This window comes from Semicossyphus pulcher, unplaced genomic scaffold (genome assembly GCF_022749685.1).
Source record: "Semicossyphus pulcher isolate SPU_LCO1_2020_fin unplaced genomic scaffold, fSemPul1.0.p SCAF_10, whole genome shotgun sequence".
Taxonomy (NCBI): domain Eukaryota; kingdom Metazoa; phylum Chordata; class Actinopteri; order Labriformes; family Labridae; genus Semicossyphus; species Semicossyphus pulcher.
In genome coordinates, this window is record NW_027211604.1 from 13,127,517 (window position 1) to 13,138,708 (window position 11,192).

The 11,192-nt window shown below is 39.0% G+C and overlaps 1 protein-coding gene and 1 long non-coding RNA gene across 2 annotated transcripts; both read right to left on the minus strand.

The window, feature by feature from the left end:
- Positions 1-1,607: 1,607 nt before the first annotated feature.
- Positions 1,608-3,829, minus strand: timm10b (translocase of inner mitochondrial membrane 10 homolog B (yeast)). Its single transcript, XM_069676043.1, has 3 exons — positions 3,666-3,829; positions 3,478-3,573; positions 1,608-2,962 (listed from the first exon to the last, which is right to left on the minus strand). The coding sequence occupies exons 1-3, from the start codon at positions 3,690-3,692 to the stop codon at positions 2,294-2,296; spliced, it is 792 nt and encodes a 263-aa protein (XP_069532144.1). The 5' UTR covers positions 3,693-3,829; the 3' UTR covers positions 1,608-2,293.
- A 1,104-nt stretch (positions 3,830-4,933) lies between these two features.
- On the minus strand, positions 4,934-8,626 carry LOC138604640 (uncharacterized). Its single transcript, XR_011309299.1, has 3 exons — positions 8,536-8,626; positions 8,076-8,134; positions 4,934-6,826 (listed from the first exon to the last, which is right to left on the minus strand). It is a non-coding gene; the product is annotated as an uncharacterized lncRNA (long non-coding RNA).
- Between the last annotated feature and the right edge of the window lie 2,566 nt (positions 8,627-11,192).

Sequence of the window (11,192 nt, forward strand, 5' to 3'; positions counted from 1 at the left end):
GCTGAGAAGTTAGGGGAGCTCTGCTACTGGCAGAGTCCCGGGACAGCCGCGCAACAGCGCCCCCTGCTGGAGGCAATGCGACAGCGCTGCACCCAGAGGCATAACACAGGGCCAAAAATACACAGGTCAGGTGAGAAGGAGGAGGGAAGTGGGCTGTTTTATTTATTTACAGTGGTGGAATGTAACTCAGTACATTTACTTAATTACTGTACTTAAATATATATTCAACATACTCAAACTTCTATTGAGTAATTATAGTTTATGCAATTTCTACTCCACTACTTTTCAGAGGTAAATATTGGGTAACTTGGGTAACATGTCCTTCCTTGGTGCATCTCCAAATTTGGTGATTTTGAATTTTCAGATAAACTAAAGGGTCAAGTGTTCCTCATAGGTTGAGAAAATGCTCTACTTCTTCTTTAAATTCCAGTTCTTGCACTAAATAAATTATTTAAAAAAAATAAACCTCATAGATTAGCTGCAGTCACGAAGCTATAAACAGGGCTGATTTTCTGACCTCATGAAAAGATGCACTTTTAGGGTTACTTGGTCCTCACTGCACAGCAAAAATACAATTCTTCATGATGATATGAAATAAAATGTGCAACTGCACATTAAACCAACTTACATTAGCACTACCATTAAAATCTATTTTAGTAAAATGCAACATACACTAATGCAGAAATAATATTATGCCAAAAATAAACAAAAAAAAAACACTTATAGGGAACATCTTACTGCTCAATGAGTAATTTTACTCGACACTTAGAGTAGGATACGTTTAGTTTATAAGACTTAATACTTACAGAAGATGTCACTCATATTTATTGTGTGGTATTTGCACTTTGACTAAAGTAAAGGATCTTTGTCCACCACAGTTGTTCATCCTTCTTCTTTATTAATAATCTGTCAGGATTGAGAATGCATCTGTGGTACATATAGGCCTACCACAGGCATTTTTAATATATCATCATTATGCTGAGGTTCCTTAATGACTGACATCATTGTTTTTGAAAAGCATGGGCCTAAAAAACAAAGACACAATGGCCACTATGGATGTAGGGGAGGAAAGAAACTCAGTTTTAATTTCCTTCTTAGCTGTTTTTTATCTGTCATGATCTATAGCCTATAATGGAGACAGAAAAGTAAGGGGCTGAACACCTTATTGGCTCAGTGGCCAAACATCCCTGACTGTTGGATGACCAAATTATCCAAACAGGAACATCAATAACTTTAGCATCAAGAATACCAAATTCCATCTACAACCTTAACTGCCTCAGCTGTGGCTTCACATTTAGGCTGAAGAACGTCACCGTCCTAGCCGCTAGGAATGCTGTTTTGTGATAGCTCATCATTGCTTTGCTGCTGGATTAAAGAGTATATGGGGTTTTTGGTTGCAGAGACAGGAAATGGTGAGGTGAGGAAGGTCATGAACTGGATTTACACCCACAACATTTAGTGCATGTTGCATACGCCGACCCCACCGCTTGGTTAGGACATGCAGCAGAAGGAGGACCTTTAATATTTTTAAAGAACAAATATAAGAGGTTGTCAGTGGAGAATTTAAAATCAACATGAAAAAAAGTAATGAATACTTTTTATTATACTTGTTAAATAAGCTTTATTATTGGGGACCACCTTATTTCCTTGTTTACTGTGTCACCTTACAAAACAATTTGTGTTTTAGACTGAAGGCCAAATAAGATCAAGCCTGTACAATCCAGGCTGCAGACTGGAGAATGAGCTTTGTGTCTCTTTAACTGGGAAGTGCCATCACAAGAATCAATTTCAAATTACCAGTTTATACACACATACTCTTATACACTTGTTTTTTGCTCTTATCACAGAGGATTTCAACGTTTGCACCATGGTTTCTGTTATTGCAATTTTTGCAAGACTGTTGAAAAAAAATTCTATTTAATACATGTAAAGATAACTGCTACAATTATCATGTGGATCACAGGGCACTAGAGATTAATGTAGATAAATAAACTGTTGAGTAAAAACGACATTTTGAAAAACAGTGACAATGTCAGTCACATGTTGACAGACTTTTCAGTGAGTCCCTCGTGTTGCTATTTTTGTCAAAGACATTTTTCCATTTACAATATAAAAACAAAAAAGGTAAACAATGCTCATAATTGAGACACTGTAGCCAGAAAAGGTTATATGAAATGATATCATATAATGCTTCTTAAGCAATAAAGAGAGGATAACACTCGAACTACCCATGATGAGTGGGTGTTTGTGCGACACATCGTCTCCCCCTGAGACCAAACCAGACTTTGCATCATTACTGGCCTGTCTGCGGGGGAACCTCTGGGGCTCTCGCTTGGCCTGACAGAGGTTTACTCTCTGTGGACATAGACACTGCAGGTGCAGCTACTGTTGACACAGGCACATCTACTGATAAGGACGGTGGTTTAGATGGCATTAACACAGGTGCTGAGCTCCCAGACTCAATTTGAGCATCAGCTAGCGGCCTTGGAGAAAAGCCTGCTGTAAAAGATGGTCCATTGCCAGCTTCATTAAGCACTGGGAGATTTACTGCTTCAGTCGCAGGTGTGAAAGGTGCAGCAGCTGATAATTTGACCTCTGTGGCTGTGGTGGATGTGGGCACGACAGCATCAAGCCCGACTGGAATATCTGATCCTGCTGGCGTTAAGACTGAGCCAAAGGCTTCTGGTCCAACATCAGTCAGTGGAAGTACTTGTTGGGGTGGAGATACTGGTAGGAGTGGAGATGAGGCTATGGGGGTTTGAGATTCTGGCAAGGCTTCTGTAGCAGGAGGTGTGATGGATGCTAAAGCGGCTGCCTCTGCTGCTTTGGCATTTTCTGCAGCCTTAATCTCCATCTCCTCCATCCGCCGCTGCACCATCCGAGGCATCAGCTGCACGTAGGTGCCCATCAGGCGGTGGTTGGAGCGGATCAACTTTCCCGCACAGCTGTCCACACAGCGCTCCTGGACAGACAACAGCAAGCAGAGGTTATGAGGGAATAATTACAGAATGTGATCAAGATGCAATATGAGGCCAAAAGTCGTTTGGCTGTGTGTTCTGGTTTGGACTAGGATTGGTAGCTGCAATAAAAGAGAGGTTTAATATTACAGCATTTGAGGACTTGTCTTCCATACTCATGGAAGCAGTTTTGTGAAGGCCCATTACAATTTGTCAATGGCCCCCATGCACACAGCTAGTTCACTGGCCTGCAGCAACTGACTTGACACCCAAAATAAGTCGAGTCCCTACCTAATGCTCTAGCAATGGGTGATTTGTAAAAGGAAGAGAAGCCCTGCCAGAAGATTGATGGCATTCTTTATAGCTTGTTAATGTCCATGCTTATAGATGTAAGGTACATTTGTCTACATACTCTTGGGTGTTCTATAACGTTATATTAACAGAAATAACCGTAATAGAAAATGCAATCACATTAAGACTTCCGGCGTTTAGATATATGGTTTGCAAGGTATTTATTTACCTCGTCCATTGTGAGGTTTCTGTAGTTGAAGTTGCTGGTGCATCGCTGGAAGCAGATTTCAGTCATGCGGTTGTAAACCAAAAGGAAATCCCGAAGCTGAAAGAGAAACAGTCACCCAAACTAACTATCAACCGGTTCGTTTGCAAATAAGCCCATCGTTGCTGCTACTGCATATACATGTTACTTACATTTCTCAGTTGTTGTTCGGGATCCATCGTGATTCCGTAAGATGTTGCAGTCTGGTTTGCTACAATGCTAACCTGGAGAGCCGATAAGCTAATGTCTGAAAAAGAGTTCCTGACGCTTAGCTGTCTGAGAAGAATGAAAGCCCAATTCCGCAGGGTGTAACTTAGCTGACAGCCTTAAAATATCGCTATACGAACCCAAACATGAACTGATTCAGGTAATGGATTAGGGTGGCATGACATTCACATGCGCGCTGCCATGTTTGTGACGAAGATCGTCTACGCCCTGAAGGAGGGTTCACTCGGTAGCGCAACAAAGTGTTCCATTTCCGGTTTCCAAAACAGGACTTTTTTACTAGTTGAATGCGTCTGCGTTGTGACAGGCGTCTCAGTTCTCCCCGAAATACAAAGATATATCGTTTTCGGTTTAGTTTGGAAAACATATAACGCCATGTTGTTTGAATATCCGGTCCGTCAACCGTTTCCCAGATGTAGACTCTTGTATTCAAATAAAGTAGCTGGTAGCTCATTATAATAAGACCTAAACAAATATATACATTTTTTTTATTGTTAGATATTTTTCTTAATTGTTCAATTATTAGATAAGTAGAGGTAGAACATGTTAAAAGTCGCACCCAGTATGAGCCCAACCTCTCACCATAGCTGAAGTGCCATGAGCACCCATGGCTCCCAGAGGCTAGCCTTTGAAAAAAGTGTTTCGTTTACCATAGTGAGTGCTTTCACGTTAACCAATAAAAAACAATTATTTTGCCCGAGAAAGGACACCCGTAGCTTTTTGGATATATGTAGCTACCTGCTGAATGCTGTTGTCACACTAAAAAGCTAAGGAGTTAGCTAATGATGTTCCTGGAGCCTGAACAGGTGAGTGGTAATTATCCCTTCACTTCTCAATACATGAGATATGCACAAATCAAATGAGTTCAAAGTTGTTTCTATCAAGATAACTAACTATGCACAGAATATTGTAATGTAATACTCTCAGTTTGTTATAATTTAGTTTAAACAAACCTTATGTAGCCTAGGCCTATTTATAGGAGACAACAACATCAACATTTGTCTTTCAAACAGTATTCTTCTGAAGTCATCTGTATCAGAAGCTAAGGCAGAAGAAGCAAGGCCCTTTGTTGAGACAAAAAATCCCAAGGGCCTGAGCTTTACTTGACACAGATATGTTTTTAGTTTCAGGTGTGAACGCCCAGATAGGAAAGAGTAGATGCAAAGCATGTTGCAGTGTTTTTATTCCACAGACTTTTTTCCATAACTAACCATTACCACAAATGTATCTGGCCCAAGCCCAAGTATTAACCATAATGGTGTGGTGGCAGTTCAGAAGGGCACATATGACTCATTTTTGGCCACTCATTTGTGAGCCTGATGTGTCCACTCCTCCCGTCAAAACTTGACCTAATAGATCCCTTCCTAATGCACTTTCAGTGTAAATTCATGCATGAAAAATAAAAAATTAAAGTATTTTAAAGTTGAATAGTCAAAGTTGGACTGATGTAGCTACCATACTAACAGTATTTTAAGCCAATCCCTTTCTCTTTTCCCACTACCCCCCCACTGAAGCTCAACAGGGAAACACTGTCCAAAGAAACACAAAAAGAGAATGATCAAAGTTGCTTATAATAAAAATAACTTGTGATGTGACACTACATTTTAAAGTAAAAACCTTTTTTTCAATGCTAATACTTGACAGTTACTAATGCTATCCTGTTATATCTGTGTCTTTTTCATGTTGCTCCCCTGTATGTCTGTACCAGTTTGATCCAAAGTGCCTGAGGCCAGAAATGAATCCATAGAGAGGAAGTAGGCCATGGACAGATATTGAAAAACTGTCAACTGACGGTAAGTGTGCTGCACGCCTCTGACTGCTGAGTTCACTTCCGAGCTCTGCTCCCTCAGCAGCCATAGCAGTAGGCAGTAACTTATCCCTCTGTAGTGGGATTACAGAGAGGGAAATAATCTTTTAAGCAGAAGGCACATTAGCTCATAAATGCAATAGATTAGAAAGCTAATGAGCATCATCATAACAGTGACGTGGAAAATCCTGTGTGGGTGACATTTACAAGATATTCCCACAGGAGGATAAAAAACAATATTACTAATAATTTAGGTATAACATTCCACTTATTAGTTTCTTGCCTTTAAATATAATCTACACATTTATTTCAATAATTTTATGAAGTGAAAAGCAGATTGATGTGTGCTTGGACAGTATCACCTCTCAGACTCGGTTATCCCCTTCTACATGGAAAACAAACGTAGGATTTATTTTCCTTTACACCTCATGAGACATGTGTTCTGTTGTCTAAAAATGAGACATCAAAACAGTGAAAAATCTTCCGTGTCCTGTGATGATTTGATGTTTTCCTCGCCTTTCGCTACAAAAAAAAAAGAAAAGAACATTTCCACATGGCCCTTGACCTCTAAATGTCACACACATAGTTTCCTTTTCGCTCTATATCTAAGTTTATTACATCCTTTGCACACCTTTGTTCCACAGTTGCTCAATACGTAGAGATCAAGCGGTAAAGGAAATTGCACAACTGTGGAGATTTGTTGAATATTGAAGGTGATATCTTTGCAGACGTAGTAATAGAAATAGCTTTTATTGGCTGTTTCCGGTTCAGTTCTGAGCAGTTTGAAAACAGTCGTTTTATGCCTGGCTAATCCTGTTGAATGCTATCATGGCTAAAGCTGCTAATAAAATGATCCGTTACAATCTCCTCTACTTCTGCAAGCTGTGTGCATACACTCCCGTTACTAAAATCGTTTCTTTTTTCACTCTCCTGCTCGTCCCTCCACACTTTATTCCTCCAATCCTCCTCACTTCTTTTTCCTTCCCAATCCACATCCTCCCTCTCCACATTTATCTCCCTTTCTCTCTCCATCTCATCTGCCTCCTGTGCTATCTGTTGACTGTTCAGGTATATGCTACTGTGGGACACCATGGTGCTGGTGTCTCTGGAAGGAAGGTGAGCGTCCGTGTCTGCCTCCACTTCCAGGAAAGCGTTCACATGAGGGATCGGGAGCAGGTCTTGAAGGCTGTTTCCTCCTTGGTGCTGATGGCGATGTCTCTTCTTGTGTTTCTTGGCCAACTTCAGATCCAGTGAAGCGTAATTCAGGTCAGCCTCTACAGTCTGGTTTCAGAAAATGGAGACACAAGTTTGACATGTTCTGTATCTTGGGTTGGATCATGTGGCTGCAGGTTCTTGTGTGTTTCTGTGAATTTAGTTTATTTTTAGATAATATTGTTCTGAACAGCGTTCATTGGTTCACACAACACGACCACAACGTTGTGTAGTGTGAGCTGCTTTCCGCTTTGAAAGCAAATCTGTCAGCATTTTTTATAAGTGGTCTGCAGCATGTTTATTTTTACACGCAGACCAGCGTATCAATGTGAATGTAACCAAAATACACTCAATTAAAAACCTTCACAGAGTTTATTCAAGCCAAAGGTTTAGAGTATGCTGCTGCATACAAAAGTATGTTTCATGTAACCTTTAATGCATGTTTTTTTTAATACTTTTCATCCTCTGAAATTGTACATTTTAAAGCTTTAGAGAGGTTTAACAATGTTAAAATCCTAACACGCAGTTCAGACAGAAAAACGCACATGCAAGTCAGGTAGAAAAGACTAAAATAACAACATCGAGCAAGAGAATTAAATTTACATTTTAGCACAGGCGTAAAAGCATTTATAGTTATTTTTGGTGGTATTTAACTCCGGGATAACGAGAGCAAGCCCAACACATGCTATTAAATGTTTGATAAAATATACGTTGTTATATATACACTCACCGGGCCACTTCATTAGGTACACCTGTACAATCTAATGCAGTTCATCAAACAGCTCTGCCATTGATTCTGCTTTTATGAAATTTAGTTTTTGTTGACTTTTGTTTTGCTGACAGTCTGAAGTGTGAACTCAGTTATATTAAGCTGTGTCACACATTTTTTGCCCTCCCTATTGACATACATGAGCGGGCCAGAGTATTAGAAACACCTCTGAATATAATGCCGCTCAGTACAGCCACACCACCAGTTATCACCTTGATGCTGAAGTATCGTTGAATTAACACCTCTGTGACAGCTTAGAAAAAAGCCTGTACATTACCGGCAACATAAAAGCAAATCTTATGGCTGGGCTGGTGTGTTGGACTACATAACATTTTTCAGGTGTACCTAATGAAGTGGCCGGTGAGTGTATATATGTATATGTATATATATATATATATATATATATATATATATATATATTTTATACAACAGAATAAGTTACTGTAAATAATTAAAACTACGTAAGAATTAACTTCATAAAAACACAATTCTTCCACAGAGATTTTGTGCTGCTGATCATTATTCGTCTGAACATGTCGCAGTTGTTACCTTCATACGATCCCTGGTGTGCTGCATGGTCATCATCTCATAGCAAACCTCTTCAGAACCTGAATGACAAAACATGTAGTTTGTTTTACACTCTACTAACAACAATATGCGCGCATAAAACCCATGCGAAAATACGGGAAGAATCGAAAAAGAAATCAATACTTTTATCTAAATGCGTTTAATCAAGGATGGTGTTACCAGCATGAAGATAATTCAAATGAGCTTTTTTTTTTTGGAATAACCCTTAATTGTTACTAAAACTCGGCCACATGGCATTCGCATAAATATGTTGTATACAAACAAAAAAAGGAAACGCATCATAATTACTGTAAAAAAGAAAAGAACTGTGGAGACAAACAAACATCACACGGCTGTTGTCAATATTGTTTTGTCATCGGCTGATTGGTATTTACAGCATAGTAATTATTTTTCAGCTGACAGAATGCGGGCCTGAGCTCACCTCGTCTCTCTGTGCTGATGTTGCCATAGATTGGATTTTCCTGCTGCTCAAGATGATTGACGTTAGGAAAATAATGCCCTTCATCCTGTGACGGCCTTCAACAAGACAAGTAGGGACAATTTTATTTCCACAACAAGATTTTTGGATAAGAAGAAAATGTATGCATGATAACTATTATGACTTATTTAGATAGAAGATTAACACAATAGCATACCTTTCTCCCTCATAAATGTGTGGGTAGCAGCACTCCTCTGTGTCTGTATGCACACAATATTTAACAATTAATAAAATGCCCTTATGAGTTAGTTTGGAATAAATGGTCAGCCCAATTTAGTCAATATAATATGCAAAAAGAAATAACCATACCTCTGCACAGTTTGGCTCTCTGTCTAATGCAGAAGAACACATTGAGACACAGTGAAACCAACAAGGCCAGAGACAGCAGCGCCAGAGCAACCAATTCAGTTGTACAATCTACCAGACAAACACAAAGCAATAATCAAAACCTCGAACCCTGAAACTTCTTTCCCTGTAATAAAATCTGATGAGCTTTCAAGTGAGAGCGTTTAATTTCAAACGCTTTATCAACCATCTCTACAATGTTGTTCGGAATTTCCCCCGTGTGCTTCCCAATAACAAACAGAAAAGGTGAAACATTTTTACAATGCGTCATAACTTTTTAGCGCCGGTGACAAACAGCAACGAATTTCGAATGCTTCAACAACACTTGGCGATTCCACTCGCTGACCTTTGAGATGAGAAAGTGGATGAAAAACGAGAAAGTTGCAGCCAGAATTTTACGGACGCTTTTAACTTGAGTGTAACCACCCTGAGCTGCAGCGGGTTGAGCAACAATGGATGTTATCTCTCTGAAGTGCAGTCTAGAGGCTAAATGTTGATTATTTTCAATTTCACTGAAACAACACTGACAAACTTCCCAAGAAATGAATTCGTCCTGCTGTAACCCAAGTTTGAGTTAGTAAAAATTTGTTTAAAAAGAGCTCAAGAGTCAGTCAAGAGTTGTACACATGTTTGATGAATGTGCACATGGTGGCATTAACTAAACAATGTGTAATTATTAAACTACAATTAACAGATGAATAAAGCATTCTGTACATAAATAATGATTATCAACAGTAATAATTATGTTGTTTGTTTGTAATCCTCTGTCCGATTGTTTCACATGCTGAAGAAATTATAAAGTTTTTCCTGTTTTTTTTGTCGCATTTAGCAAAATTAAATTAACTGATATATTAACAAACATGTGAAACGTAAAGAAATGACCTACAATTTGTAAAATATTATTATATATTATAATTGTATAAGTTGTTGAGATCTTACCTGTCATCATTCCAGCCGTCTTGAACAACACACTTACTCTGTCTGACACGGCATCGCAGCGTAGAGGCAGTGAGGTGTGCTACACTGTAGTCTATTTTTACCCTTGCCTTAGTTACCTCTCTTATCACAGCACTTTGAAAAACTGGCTGCACTTCAGTTACAAACAGGAAGCAACGTAACCTCATTCTGAGACACCTAGTCTCGTTGAGCGATACCATGAAATCACACAAGTATCACCCTAATGTTGTTTAAATATTAGACTGGTTTAAAAACATTAGTTAGCAACTTCAGTATGAATCTTAAATCATGTAGAGCAGATTAAACTAACAAAAGAATCACCCTGAAATCCAGAAAATGTCCCCTCAGTATGTTGGGCAGAAGAAAATATTAAAAATATTTTTTAAAATAAAAATTAAAAAAAACATAACCATTTAACCGTACCTGATTCTGAACTTAACCCGAAGTGAACCTAAATTTAAAATGTGCACTATGGTCACACTTGTGTTGACGATCATTGAGGTTCTCAGAAAGCGCCCTAACCGTGAACTATCTATCATACATGTTGATTTGGTTTGTGTACAGTACAAAGCCCCTTTATTTGTTACAGAAGTAGTCTGTCTGTACGGGGATTCAGAGCTATGTATAACAAGCATGTCTTTCAGCACAGACACACACACACACACTACATTGTGGTTGTACTGTGGTCGGAAAATTGGAAGAAAAAAAATGCAGTTGTGTTCTTAGTACAGCTAAAAGCATCAGAGTGTGTGAACATAGAGTGTGGGTGGAAACATTGTACACTGAGAAATCAGATAAATACAGTCACATTATTTCAATTAAATAATCAAAACATGCAATGAAAATTAAAAATATAACTAGTAGTTGCTGTTTTGTTAACATTTCCGTTTCCCCTGTGTGTGTACAATGATGTCCGGTGATTGCTAAATTTGTTAGCCATTCAGCCCATGTGGTCTGTGGTTAAAGCCCCACTTTGAAAACTTAAATGACACTCTGTGGTATATGTGGACAACAATAGCCTTTGATACAGACCTATCAGTCAATTTGCACTTCATCAGTGCTAAATAAAGCAGCTGTGACTCAGTGGTAGAGCGGGTCATCTCTCAAATGGAAGGTTTGGGGTTCGATCTCTGACGTTACAGTCACATGTTGAAGTGTCCTTACTCCGGGAGGCATAGATTGGAGATTGGCATAGTTACTTTTGCCATCGGTGTGTTAGTGTGAGTGTGAAAGGGTGAATGTGACATGGAGTGTAAAAGCAGAGAAAGTCATTAGGCCGTATAGATCCAACAGTTTGT

Bases quoted from the DNA above. Each gene is read 5' to 3' on its own strand.
- timm10b (XM_069676043.1), bottom strand. From the start codon at position 3,692: ATGGATCCCGAACAACAACTGAGAAAT. The intron at 3,574-3,665 runs GTAAGTAACATG...TTTCTCTTTCAG, and splicing joins CCGAACAACAACTGAGAAAT to CTTCGGGATTTCCTTTTGGT. The intron at 2,963-3,477 runs GTAAATAAATAC...TTGTCTGTCCAG, and splicing joins GAAACCTCACAATGGACGAG to GAGCGCTGTGTGGACAGCTG.